We start from the raw sequence: 15587 nt of genomic DNA on the forward strand, positions 1-15587 counted from the left end.
AAGATTCACCGACAGCCGACAGGATGGCTTGATTGAAGGAAATGGTAATTAACATTACTAAAAGTTCAAATGTTAGTTAAATTTAGTTTTTTTTTTTATTTGAAGGTGAAACTAATGAAAAGTGTTTAGGCCATTTACGATTAAACTGAAGAGTTGGATTATCTGAGGAATAAATACTGAAGATAACTTTCTAAATAAAGTTAGTCCAAACTAAAGCACATAATTTTTTTATTGGATAATTCATAAAATATAATGCATAATTATAATTTATAATACATCAAATGTTGTATGTTCTTTGTACAAACAAAAAAATTAGAAAAACGATTAGTTAACTACGATCTACGAAAACATTGAAATGTATATGACCAAAAATTCTTTCAAAAGCTATAAATAAATACAACATGTTTTATTATTCAATAAAAATTCGTGCTAATAATATTTTAATTACAAAAACACTTATCAAACGCGAACAAATAAAAATATAACATCTGATAGATAGTCTCTCTAAAGACTAAATTATACTTTATAACCCTATCTACCTATTTTATATTTTAACTAACAATTTACAGAATATTCTAATTTTATTAATTTTAATATAACAATATTTTCATCATAAAGATTAATATAAATGTCAAAATGTTTTTAATGTTTATGCTTATGTACAAGTACAATAATTATTTAACTATATAGTTAATATATAACATTGGGTACTTAATTCATTGTAGTTCTTAACAATAAACACATAATTCTAATTTTTTAATAGAATTCGTGTATATAAATCAACATGCACAAATTAATAAATTTTTTTTCATTAATAAATAGATGGATTTTGTAAATTTAACATAGTTTTTTTTTATTAACATAAAAATTTGTTAATTTTATTCATCATTTCATTTTGGTATTATTAAATTAAAAATCCAACACAATCGCATAGTGTTAGGGTTAGTCACTTTTATGATTCTCATTACGGAGTGAATCCATCGGTGATTTGACTTTTGCTGAATACTTTCGTTTAAGTATAACAACATTTTCATAGACCTTACTATAATAATTGCAGTAGTATAATTATAAGCCATTATAGCAATGCAATCTTCGTGTATGTAATAGTTTGGTTATCTTCGACTTTCAAGTTGTACAAATTAAAATAATAATATTTTAAACGCGTTGACAATTACCGCAGAATATGTTGAAACATTCACTTTACTTTAAAAAGTTGTTGTTAAAATCTATTTCATTAGAAATCGCAATAAAATTATTGTTCGTATAATAGGTACCTCGCGGAAACTAAGGAACCAAAAACATCTAGAGGTCAGCACTTTTTGTCCGACTTACACTGCTGAAATCACTACATGACTAAAACTAAAACGGAAATAAATGACTTTTTTTACACAACTATTTTACTTAATTTGAATACAATATGTAGGTAATGTTATTACTTATTAATTATGGACATATGAAATGATCGAAATATTTTGTTGAATACAGAACAATACAATGTATACCGAAAATCTAAACCAAATGTTCTGCTTGATGATCAAAGGCAAACGTTATTATATTATTATTATTATTTTGATAATCTAATGAAATGCTGATCCATAAATTAGTTGTATTCTGTGGACTAAAACTGCCTATTTATGTATATAAATATGGGCTATAATTGTTGCGCCAGTAAATTATTATTTAAACGTTGTTCGAAAGTGGATAGTACTTGAATGAGTGATGTAAAGGAATTTGAACGAAATTCGGTACGGATATGAAGCTTGGAACCAGCGGAATAGTGAAAAAGGCTCGAAACATGAACAGTGAAATTGTTTAGTGCTAAAAACAGCGTGTAGATTAAAAACAATAACCCTGTGTGGTCGCTTTGTAATTATCATTAACATTTAAGTATTAGAATTCTGAGTCTTAAAGACGGCCAAAACGTAACGAGACAATGTTTATAAACAGGGTGATTCGCTGACCACTCTCTCTTTTCCTTTAATAATGCATTTATTCAAGTTCTGATTTTTGCAATTTTCATGAATACTTAAAGGTTATATTTTTTAATACTAAGAACAATTTTAGTATTTAGATACATTCATGATATAATAAACTAGATATGATGTACACATCGTGATACGCATCTTCTTCACCCGCCGACCATCACTTTGACAAAAATGGCGCTGGTCTTTCGCCGTTTTTAAATTTCTTATTATGATAATATTATCTAAACCAATGAAAAGTAGCGAAAGACCGTCGCCATCTTTGCGCAACATAATACAAAAATTGGTTCGTTGCCATCATACCTAGTTTATTATATCATTATAGTTTATTAATTTATTATAACATGGATACATTGAAGATTCCAAAAACAAATAATCATTTGCTAAATAGTCTACAGTAAAAAGGGTGGTTCTCATTTGAAAAGCAAAAGTTGGCATCGTCACAGGAACTTCTCATAAAAAATTATAAGAAATCTGAGTATTTCAGCATAAAAAATACCTACAAATTACCTGAAAATTCCAGAGATCAGAATTTGAACAAATTAAACAATTTACATTATTGATGTGAAAATGGTGAGTGAGAATCCTTGGTGAATTACCGCCTATATACGTTATAATAGTATCATTGTCGTCACCGCCGTCGAAGTTGGCGATCGATGGGTGGTGGGTATTGTGAGGTGGGTGTCGCGTTATCGATATGACAACGACGACGGGTTAACGGGGGGCAACGTCGCAACGACACCGTCGAAGCCGCCGCCTTAGACTTGCGTGACTTGCGTGGTGGTTGGGTTACCGTGTGACAGAGCATGTGACTCGGCCTTGGAGATCCAGGACGGCAGGAAGAGCAGGCTGAACGTGTTGCGGAACTGCCGGCTCATCACGCAGTACAGTATGAAATTGATGGCCGAGTTGACCAGCGCCAGCATGTCCATAACCTCGCCCATGTTCTGGTAGCAGTCCTGGAAGAACCGCTTGCCGAGCAGCAGCGTGAGCAGGCCTAATATGCCCTGCGGAAACTCGGTGATCAGGAACAACAAGAGCACGGCCAACAACATCCGGGTGGTCCGGTCCGTTTGCCGCTCCTTGTCGGCCGACTTGCGGCCACTGCCCGTCAACTTGGCACGGCGGCGTTTGGCCTCCAGTAGCGCGCATATCAGTCGCAAGCTGAGAACGGTGAGTGCCACGCACGGTATGATCTTGATGACGACGCTGTACACCCAGAAATTTATGTCGGCCAGATACGTGGACGTGGCCAGGTCGCTGACGTTGACGTAGTATAGGGTGACGTTGCGCAGAGGCCCGCCGCCGTCGTTACCACCTCCACCGACTTCACCACCGCCTCCACTGGTGCCTATGCTAAAGCCTCCTCCGCCGGTACCATGGCCGGTGTGGACATCGGTGCCGTTATTGGCCCGCCGCAACGCTGACTGCAGCGCCGATGCCGGACGGTTGCCGTTCGCGTCCAACGTCTCCACTCGGGAGAACAGGTTGAACGACAGGTAGCTGGGTATGCAGATGATCGGGCACACCAGGTAGCCCAACGCGATCGCCGACAGAGTGGTCTCCATCCGGCACCATATCCGGTTGATCTGAGGATGAACCACGGCAACATACCTACGGAAATCCGGACAAAACAGCATAGTTAATGACTTGGACGAATATAAGAGGTACCGTGAAAAAAGTATATGAATTGTGTTCCAAAAGATCTGGGGTGTTACCCGTTTCCAGCACAGCCCCTTCTCTGTCCAAATTAAAAAGCTCCAAATCCCGTTGATATGTGAGTTGGGAATTTTTTTTTATTTATTTAGCAGATGTTATTTAGTCTAACACTAAATAGCAAATATTGTTGTTAAATGGAATTTGTAAAAAGTATTTTGGTTTATATTATAATATTTATTATAGTATTCAAGTCAAATTTGTATCATGACATTTAAAAAAATATTGAATATAATGGATGTTTGATTTTTTAAATGTATTATACTAATTTATTTAATTACTAGTTTAATTATATTCGTATTTGAAAAAAAATATTTACATATTATAATCGATATAAGTAGGTATATAATGGATACTTGTGTGATATTACTGATATATAATGATTAGAACATAAGATTTTCAAGAAGTATTTGGCGTCATTTCATAAAAATACACTTTGGTGGAACCGGGTATAGTATCTTTTGGTTTTAATATGTAGAAGAGGTACGCTTAAATCAGGAAACTGGTTTTTTTGGCAGAAAAAAAACATGTTCTTGATCAGTAAAGGAATTTGTGTATTTTAATCGGTAGTTCATAAAAAACTATTTATTAAATACATAATACCTATATATAAAAATGTGTTTGTTGCATGTAAAATTATGATGTAACAAAACAGCAAATAAGTATACGTGGAATTCAATCAAGAGTCAATGTGATCAATAATATAATATAAGTAATAAAACTAATAAATAAATAATATAAATATAATCATAAGTTAATGAAAAAATGTGATTGTCGAATGTAACAAAAAATAAGTACGTCAAATCACTTGAATCAAATCAAAAATCAATATAGCCAATAATATAATAAAATAACTTAGTATATAATACCAATATAATCATAAATCCATTAAAAATTAAGTTTATACTTTTTGATAAACTTTATGCAATTTTTAACCTTGTTATTTTATTTTATAATCTGATTACACTTTACCTAATCAAGTATTTTTACACAGTTTGATAAATCCAAAACAGTGTGATACTAAATATTATATACTTATATTATGTATATAAATACATTAAACAATGCATCGATAATAGAGTATAATTATTGATCCTAGTTGTTATTGACCGTGATAACGATGAATGAAATTTTGCTTATTATTGCTTGTTAACCAGGAATCGAGAAAACAATCCACTCATTTTTATTTAAATTTTGTATGTTAGTATGAGCCCAGGATCCTCGTATAAATACACAACGGAGAACCCGTGAAAACGAAAAAAAAAACATTATACTACCCGACCAATATAGTGATTAGTGGGACGCAATTCGTGGATATCATTTTTACGGGACGCAACTAAGGTGCTCCTACGCGAGACCTATAACGGGTAAAAAATTCATATATTAGTTCCTACATGGTAGAAAAATAACACAGGTTAATTCCCAGGCGGTTGAAAATATAATGTAATATGTAAGTTTCTATACATAGATGTCATGATAGTATAGGTATTAATGGTAAAAATTATTCATACAATTATCTTAAAAAATTTAAAATTCATATTTTATTCTTGACAACGTAAAAAGTTATTATACTTATAAATGTTTCATTTTAAAATTCAGCAATAATGTTGTGGTTGTTTAATAGGTACTTTTTCATCATGTAGGAATTAACAAACTCATTTTTATGATCATGCGGGAACTTGCTTACTTAAACATCTCATTTATAGGAATAAGCGTATGCAATTTTTTACCTGATACTATCGTGTAGGACCTTACAATTCCCCAACGACAAGACGTATAATAATGACGATAACTGCAGATTCACCCACAATCCTGGCCGTGTGTGTTTCTTTATTCGGACGTTATTGTCCATTCATAATATTGTATAGAATTACATATCACGTATTTGATTATTATTCTGTGGTTGAAGTTTTATTTTTTCGAAAAGTATTTTTTTTTACTCGCAAATTGTGATCGGAATTCATTTTTTTTAAGAAACGCTCTTAAGAGACTCTAAATTAAGTAAGGTGCCGATTTATAGTAGTTTCATTTGAAAAATAATAATATATATTTTTCAAATAGTGTATTTACGAAACTTGTATGGAAACATAATTTGATCGATTAGGACACCGTAAATGTTATATTATAGCCTATAAGTATAGTATTTTAAATTAATCTAAGCTATATACGTGTATTGTCGTAATAAAAATTCATTAGACATAGCTGGAATCCTTATAATTAATTGTTAAACGTAATAAATTGACAGAATATTTTAATAGAGTAATTTATTTAAAATTTTTTAAATGTAGTCATTCAGAATATACATATATTTAATAAATATTATTTTCAATAATCTTTTATTTAAGTTATAAATGTTGTACATGTATAAAAGTAAGTTATCAAACAACTTTGACATATTCAAGTTTTAGGTATATTAACTGATATTCCTTAGATATTTAAAAGATGCTTTAACACTTTTTTAATGGGCAGTTTTCATTACAGTACTTGAAAATGATGTACAAAATCCACCATACATTATTCAAACTATATAATATAGAAATACTTGGAAAAAATATTTCCATAGTTGTTTGGAATAATATGATGAATTTTTAACATTTTATAAGGCATTTAGATATAACTATATAAGTAGTAAGGACTATGACGTACAGGGAATGTATTGATATTATCCAATGTGTTATTTTTTTTATCATTTAATATTTATTCTGCGAACACTTTTCTTGAGTAGAAGAAATAGAAAACTTTCAAGTGACGATACCTATAAATATTAAATTGGGAATCGAGTCTATTTGGTACCTACTTTGAAGAGGTAATTTTTCGATTAGTTTTTCTAAGCGTAAAGAAAAAAATATCAAATACCATCGTCAAATTTAGACGAAAATCGACTGACCTACGATGATTTTAACTTCATTTTTTGAGCTCCAAATCATTTTTCAAACGCAATGAATTATTACTTAGCTTTCAAATCTTTAATAGTGAAATACAACACTATCCTGTACCAAATTGAGCAAATCGAATTCTGTGATTCTATAGGTATAATTAATACAGGTATGTGTGGCTAAAAGTGGTAAAAGTGGCTGGGATCGTTACCTTCATAATTTTTGACACATACAATTTTAATTAAATTAAAAAAAAAAAAAAAAACTTTTGCTTAAAATTTAATTATAATGATAAAATAAATCAAAATACATTTTATTTAATTTGTTACCTAAGAAATTAAATTATTATTAAAAGGATATTTTTTACTAAAAATGAAAGATCATAACAAAAAAATGTAAAAAATAACATTCATCTACTAAATGGAGTTTGGTACTTTTTTCATAACGTACGTTTTTCCTCATTATTACTACAATTATAATTAATTATTATAAAAGTTGTATCTCAAGTAAAACAAAAATTTTAATTACCTATGTTTTTATAAATATTTGTATTCCACATCCAAAGTTAATTCACGTTTGTAATTTTAACATATTTTTTAAAATATAGTATTTTACCAGCGATGATATAGACAGTAATCGATTTTAATTAACAGCAGATTAAAATTTGATTATTATTAACTTATGAATTTATATTTTACTGTAATAATATAGTCAATAAGTTATCAATCGATTATTTACAAATAAAAACACAAAATTACTTATATTTAAATATAAATTACAATTGATGTGCGGTACGTTGTTTTTGAATGCCCGTAGACTGGTTTTGTGCAATTAAAAATGTATACAATTTCAAAATCAATTTTTATTTATTCATGCCATAACTCATAAAATTAATATGTATAAGTGTACGTCCTTTATAAATTATAAGTTCATCGTTTCAAAAAGGGCTCAAAACGTCATAAAAAGTTTAGCAATAATTACACAAGATAAAGTGTTATAATAATATGGTAAAGTAATTATATCTTATACAACATGCCATTATTCAATCAATATATATAACCCATAAATTATTTTTTAATTTGTAAGAAATACACATTAAATCAGAAGTAGGTTATTCCACTCTTAAAAAAAATTTTTATTTATATAACCTAATCTATTTATTTTTTATTTTTTGTGGATGAAATAAAACGACGTCTTTTCATTTTCGTATCTTTTATATGTTCTAAAGATGTAACAGTCTGTCACATATTTGCAAGAAATCTAAAAGCTTTCACATTTTATGCACGCGACTTGAATTAAATGTTTTCTTTTCTTTGTCGGAGTTATGTGTTATAAACTCGTGTATATGCCTTTATAGAAATATGTTGCTGACTGAATGTTTGGATGGTACCTATATGAAATACAAATATAGGTCCAATATACGTAATGTATTTTGAATTATCGTGATTTAATAAATTGGCCTAAATTATATAAAGTGTGTAATTTTTTAATTCACATTAAGATTGTTTACACATTATGTACTAAAATTCTCGAAATTGTGTACCAAAAAAATTAAGTAGGTAGTTGGGTAGGTGTAGCTAACCTACATAATGTATATTTTGAAGTGCCTAGGTAAAGATATTACTAAAATATTAAGGATTTATTGTACGTTATTCATTAGATTATTTTGATAAAACAATTCTTATTTATAGGGTCATCGAAATATGTAATACTTTTTATCAAATTAAGATGTTACAAAACACGCATATAAAGTATATATTTGTTTAAAGCTTGAGCGTGCCTTTAGAAGCGCGTTGGACATAAACAACTTATATAAGATTAAATTGTTTGGTTTGACGCGACGTGTTATCGGATACTTTTGACCTGATTGCTAAAATCCTAATTTATTTCATACAAAAATCAGTAGAGAATAAGTACTTTGTAGTTTGTACTTAACACGTGGAGGAATCAACTGGATGCGATCAATAGACAACAATGATATAATATAAGGCGACATCATAAATTGTGTAGGAATCATCATATTAATATGTTCTTGGAAGAATTCTAAGCAAACCTCAACTAAATAATACAATTAACCTACAATTAACCTCAACTAACCTCAACTAAATAATACAATTAATTTAACATGTTTAATTTGTTTATTTTTAAATAGATACAGTTGAACTGCTAATCATTAAAATTCTATTTTATGTTGAATATTCAAACAGCTGTCTTAGATTGTATACTACTCAAGTAAATTTTAAAGATATTTTCATATGTATCATAAACATATTTTTAATATTAGGTATTGTCAGTGTTATATTTTGTTGAGGCGCCCGGTGTCGATGTCATTTTGTCTTGAAAAATACACTCTGCGGGAATAACGATACCGCCTTGTAGAATCAACCAAATTTCATAATTTTTTTTTTAATTGCTAGAGGAAAACATTCTACAGCCCGCATCGATCTCTGTTTTTCAATAGTTTATTCTCATTTTCTTAAACTTTATAATATGTCTAAAAAAATACAAGATAAAAAGCATTTTTTTTACAATTTTGTTATACAATTTTTTGAAATAAAATACAAAATCAGAGATTTATGTGGACTGTAGGAAGTCTTCATCTTTCAAATAAAAAAATTTTCATCAAAATCCGACAATTCTACAAAGCTTGAGAGTTATTTCCGTAAAGTAATTTTTTCGATAGAATACACCCTATCAAGCCCCCCTAAATAGGTATCGGGTATTAGATTAGTTGAAAAGTCTTATAATTGAGGTGGCAACTAAAATATAAAATTTAATTTTCAAATTTTATAGAATTGTGGAAAATTTGAAAACATGCACCGGGACCCTTTAGTTGTACAAAAAATTATCTTAGACTCATTAGATGTTTAATTTCTGTGTAAAATTACTAAAATTAATAGCTCTGCATATTTTATAAATATAAATAAATATAAAGTTTTAATTGATTTCAAGTTAAAGTAAAAATTAGTTACCTGTTATAGAAATAAGGTCTAATATATTAGTATAGTACAGGGGTCTTCATCCCGCGGCCCGTCTGGTCTTTATTTAAGGCCCACTAATACATTTTAAGCATAGCATATATTTGTCTTATTCTTGGTTAACTATAACCTAGAAAACTCGCTGAGGATTGCATCGTCTCAAATATAACCATAAATAAAACAATTATTTAAGGAAAAACAATGTAAAACAAAAATATCCCACCAAAAATAAAATATAAATTTAATTGGTATGTGTTAAAATAATAAAAACGAAATTTTTGTAAGAAATACATCTTTTTATTACGAATGCGATCAGTAAAAATTTTAAAAATAATAGGTGGCCCGCAGCTTACTTAAAAGGTAGAAGACCTTTAATAGTTTTTACTGACTAAAAATAAACCATAATTATAAATTATTATTATTTTTTGTATTAAACTTAGCTTCAACCACTAGGTAATTAGATTTTAATAAATTTACAGTTTCTATTATTTATTATTCAAATGTACTGGATAATTGAACTATAAAAATAATGTGATTTTTTTCTATTCATATATTTATATAGATCATTGGTATCGTTGAATGCACAAGTCGTTCAAACAAAATTTCTTTGGAATAGTATATTCTATCTTACTTATCAAAATATCTTTTTTTGTATAACATATTAATTTAACAGGTACCTACTATAAATAATTATACATCATACAATATATACCTATAACTTCTTGATTTTATTTATGAAATATTAATGTTTAGCTAAATATAAACTGAAGTAGGTACGTATATAAACAATAGTATATTTTTAAGTGTAAAAATATAAATTGAATTTAGAGAGTATAATATTGATTATTGCTATTATTTGTGTAGGTTTATTTTTTTTCCATTGAAAAAAAAGCAATACTCCACCGGACTTTAAATCGACTTCAATGATAAAGTGAAACAATCAATGACTATACCTACTCTTACAGTTAATTATGGCCTATCGACACAACTCACTTAATCTTGTCACCTTCGGTCGTATCACGATTTCCACGCTCGACCTTAAATGCAAACTCTTAAAAAATTGCCATTGTCCGTTGAAATCCTAGATGAATTCGAAAAAATTAATGAAATTGCCCGTGGAAAACTAAACCTTGTTGAAAAATAGTAAAAGGATTCTACAATCATAAATCCAAGTTAACTCTGACTTTTTTTCACTACGGAAAAAAAAGAAAAATCTTTTTCAGTATTCGTAGAGAATAGAATCTATAGAAATCATTCCTGGAGTAACTTTACCATAGTCTGAATAATTGAATAAATTATAATATTAATTTAAAGTTCGAATTTAACTTAAATAAATATGAACTATAGATATAATTGTCCACTAAAAATTCGTAAATATAACTGGTTATATTTGTAATTTCGTTCTATCATTAAAATGAAACAGTTATCTTTACAATACCTATAGTACATAATTAATTTAATTATATTCAACTTTAATTGCTCATAAACTAAAGCAAGCTATACAGACTAGTTGAAATTATTAATTTTTATGATGTTTCAAAATTCAAATGTTGATGGTCTCGTCCTTAATTTTTTTTGGGGCTTATATTAAATATGAATTCTGACTACGAATCGCAGAAATATTTCTCTGAAATATATGAGAGATTATATAAATTAGTTATAAACTACTTTATTTCATATTGGTATTTACCAAGTAATTTAGTTTCTGCTTATTCGCATAATTATATGTTAAATTAAAATAAAATTAAGAAAATGCAAATCGGAAAATCGGAAAATTTTTACCGAATTATAGAAAAATTGTATACGGGTATAGACGTATAGTACCTATTGTGATGTAAAAATAATTTGTCATCGACTTCAACAGAAATCGATAATATAAGTAAAACGTATATTATATTTTAGCATCAGACATAACCTTCAGTTAATATGATTTTACGGATTCGTGTGATTTAATTTATTAGTTTTTTTTTTACACATTTAGCGGTTGTCTTATAATTTTTGACCATTTGATCTTATATGACTAGCACACTTATTTAGTATTCAGCGAACCGTGTAACAGTTAGGTATTTTTCTCCACAGAGGTCAGAGGGAGAATATAGTATATCATATTGGAAATTGTCCAAAAATAAATACATAAACCAAAAATGTATGATACTGGCAGATTGTATAGGGTTTGAGAACCCTTGGGATTATTAGATAGAAATGCTCATAGTTTTGGCCCAAATGTTATGCAAATGTTACAGGTTTAATAATAAGTCACTGGGGTTGTGATTCATATATATTCAAAAAGGTTTCTGTATATCTGTCTCCTTGGAAGTCTATCGCAAGCAACATAAAATGTATACCTATATATTACACGCGTTGTATATTGTAGGTTATGCCGTAGCCTGCAGTAGGTTCTTTTGAATTGAGTTTCAATTGTTTTCCACCTCTGCAGGTCTTAAAGCTATAACAATACTAAAATCAAATGCATCTGGTGATTAAAAACGATACCACGGAGTCGAAGCCTCCTAGGGTAAGCCTCCCAGAGCGTTTCGGACTTAACGAATGCTATATACGCACCACGTGTACATTGTCGTTCGTATTTACTATTTTCCCGTAATATGGGAAGTAGGATACTTATGTCTTTAGTATTTTACAATCCCTGTGCAGAGTAACCAGACATTTTAAATGAGGTATAAATTGATCCTTAATAGTTTCTGAAGTAGATATATGCAAGTATAATTTACATTTAGTGCTCCTACCTCTGTGAGTGGCAATTTTTTTAGGGATTTAGATGTGGAAGTATAATATATTACTGTCCAAAACCTACAGCCATCGTCCATCGTCCATCGTCAATCAAAATTCGTAAATATTATGTTTATCATATCGCAATTTTAAATGAAAATCAATATTATTTTATTGTGTAATTTTATTTTTGGTATAATGCCAAGTAAAATATTATTTATATTGTCTATTTGTCTCATATTATAAAATTATTATGAATTGAAATCTGTGATATGGACTTACGGTTAACACAGCAGTAAGCACCCATTGCTGATGAACCGCTAGGAAGTAGAAAATCGAAATTATCTTTTAAATTGTATTAATCTAATTTATAATTAATAGTTAGTAGTTACTACATTTCTATTTCATATTTTAATCATTTTTATTTTCCACTTTTATGTTGTTGTTAGTAAACCATCTATTAGATGTACTTAACTGAGTGGAGAGAATACTCAGAAGTGAATACTTAAATCTTATTTTCAGTTTTGTTGTGGTTTATGGTTTATATCTGTTAACAATGGTTATTATTTATTGTTATACTAATTCTTTTTTATTATTTTGTACTTTGATTGATACAATCTGATCATTTTTCAATATTATAAAAGCAATAGCATATTAAAATTAATGGCAAATTATTAATAATTAGTTAAGTTGTGCAGCTTTTTGTTAAATTATCCATAGAAAATAATTGCACTTGTTATTACCTATTTATAAAGTTCCTAAGTTAGACAAATATTTTATGACGAAGAAACCGGAAGATTTGACATGCACGTCTCAAATATTGAGTGTTTCTAAGTTCTTGCTAACTTTTTGTGTCCAAATAGTCGCAGTGACACATTTCGTTTAAGGCGGGGTAGGGATGGCATCATCAAAACTTTACCTAGGGCATCAAAACTCTAAATACGTCTCAAACAACTATAATAATTATATTGGACTCCCGAAGACTTACAACGACACAATAATAATATTATTATATTGATATTTCATTACCTTGAACAAAATAATCTTCTCATTGATTAGGTTTTTCTATTTAATAAAATAAAGGGTTAACATTTTTTGATATGTTAACTTTTTTTTATTGCCCTTGACTTGTGAGATGTTGAGAGTCTACTCTTTATTTACAGAGTAATCCACTTATCTTGTCAGGTACTAAAATAAATTTTTTTATCATAATATTTTCTTTTCATAATTTTAAATATTTGTACACTTTGTTCTTTTTTTTAAATTGTTATCCTGTCTGTATTTATGTATAAATATATATTTAAAGTGTTCACTATGCCCTCGTACATACACACACACTTACTATGAAAATGCTTTTTGCTAGCCTCCTGCCTAAACTTTAAAACTTACCTAGGTAATTCAAAATTCAACTTGTAAACATTTATATCAATTAGCTTTATAAATTGATTATTTTATACTAAACAATCTTACAACACGTATTTTATTTTTAAGTTCTAAGGAAGCTAAACACGTTATGTACTCTAATATTTGTGTCTTAATATTAAAATTTTGTTTCTCAGACCATTGTGTAGCATTTGCCACCTTTGACTGGTATGTAGTTGAAAACACGAATATATTACCAATTACCATTACGACGAAGCGAAATAAATAATATTACAGTTTTCTTTATTCCTTTTGAGTGGGATAAACTGATATAGTCTAATAGTAAATTTTTATCAAATTTTATCCATTTCTATAAAAAAAAAAAAACATTTTTAAAAAAATACCTTATAAACTACAAAAATTGCTTTAAAAATAAAAGAAAAAAGACAAAATAGAAGTTTCATTTTTAATTTATCATTGGTGGATGAAATTAATTTTGTGCTTGGAATGCAATATTTCAGGACATTTGGGAAACAATGCAATTTACACTTTCAAATCCACGCGTGCTTTTATAATATTATATTATATTATATTATAAATGCGAGTGCTAAACTTACCTCCACACGGCCAGGGTGACCGTCAGCCATATGGATATGGTGTGGAATGCTTGCGAAAAGTCCGAATGGAGTAAGACGAACAGGGACCAGTTGTAGGAGAAGCGGTCGGCGCGCGGATAGTTGGCTGGCCGGAGGTACATGTGGTAGGCGAACGGCACGTACTCGACCATAACCAATAGGTCAGCCACGGCTAGCCCGGTCAGTATGGCGTTGGTGGGCGAGACCATTTCCTTGCGTGTCAGCACGGCGATGTTTAGCACGTTGGCAACCGAACCGAACGCGCATACCAGCAGGCTGGCATAACCGTGGTAGTGGACGTACACGTCGTGCAAGTCGACCAGAAGATCACCGCAGTAGGGCGAGACGTGCGCGGCACCGCCACCCGCTCCAGAAGTCCCGTTACCTCGCTCCATCCGTGCGCGCGCGGGTCTCTCACCTGGAGGAATAAAGTAGAAAACTTAAAATTCGCAAACGAATTATTATCACGTGGAAACGACATACGGTAGTATGCCAAACGATTTTAAATAAAATATACAAAAGTATTGCAGACTATTGTTAAGCTTATGGATAATTAATTGTTTTATACAATATTATGTATCATTTTTAAAAAACGTTGACAAATAACATTTAAATGTTGTTATCTGGGCTATAGATGCTTGTGCAGGTCGTTCCAATAAGTTCAATTATTCTTTTATTGTCCCGTTTCACTCGCTAATTTATTATGGTAGGAAGTAGGAACTACCCTATTTAACGTGTGGGAATGAGCACCTAAGCCTCTTTTACATTTCTCCTATTATTATTAGTATTCTTCCTTATTGTTATTACTCTGCCATCTGTTACCTACATTAATAATTTATTTATTCTGTTTTTCTTTAATTATTATTGTTAATTCTTTAACTGCGTAGTGTTATTTAATTGCAATCTACTGTGTAGTTACTGTGTACACTGTCTTATTGTTCTATTGGGAATTATGGCTGTTAAATAAATAAATAAATATGTTAATATTGTTATTGTATATATTAATGGAACTAATTTTTAGCACTTATATAATATTCAAATCTCAATAGCTAGGACTCATTGTCCGCATATTTGAATAAATAAACAAAATATAATATTATGCATCGTCGCGGTGCTGACGGTGCAGCGGGCTGTCCGCGGGTGTGTTTAATCTGCAGGTAACTTTCCTGGCGCGCATTATAATATTATATTAGTATTATTATTATACACCCTCTCCGAGGGGACCCGTTACCGGAGGGCTGCAAAAGTCGAAAAAAGCTCCGATACACGATACACCTATATGTATATAATAATACGCGTTTTATTAGCGCG

At 29.8% G+C, this 15587-nt stretch overlaps 1 protein-coding gene across 3 annotated transcripts in view; it reads right to left on the reverse strand.

Moving 5' to 3' along the window:
• Positions 1 to 294: 294 nt before the first annotated feature.
• Positions 295 to 15587, reverse strand: part of LOC132941428 (G-protein coupled receptor dmsr-1-like) — a 164696-nt gene continuing 149403 nt past the window's right edge. For all 3 annotated transcript variants that reach the window (XM_061009474.1, XM_061009473.1, XM_061009472.1), the window contains exons 3-4: positions 14259 to 14694; positions 295 to 3596 (exon numbers count right to left, since the gene is read on the reverse strand). In XM_061009474.1, the coding sequence (XP_060865457.1) occupies positions 2741 to 3596; positions 14259 to 14671 (1269 nt within the window). In that variant the 5' untranslated portion in view covers positions 14672 to 14694 and the 3' untranslated portion in view covers positions 295 to 2740. The remainder of the gene's footprint in view (positions 3597 to 14258; positions 14695 to 15587) is intronic.

This window comes from Metopolophium dirhodum, chromosome 3 (genome assembly GCF_019925205.1).
Source record: "Metopolophium dirhodum isolate CAU chromosome 3, ASM1992520v1, whole genome shotgun sequence".
NCBI lineage: Eukaryota > Metazoa > Arthropoda > Insecta > Hemiptera > Aphididae > Metopolophium > Metopolophium dirhodum.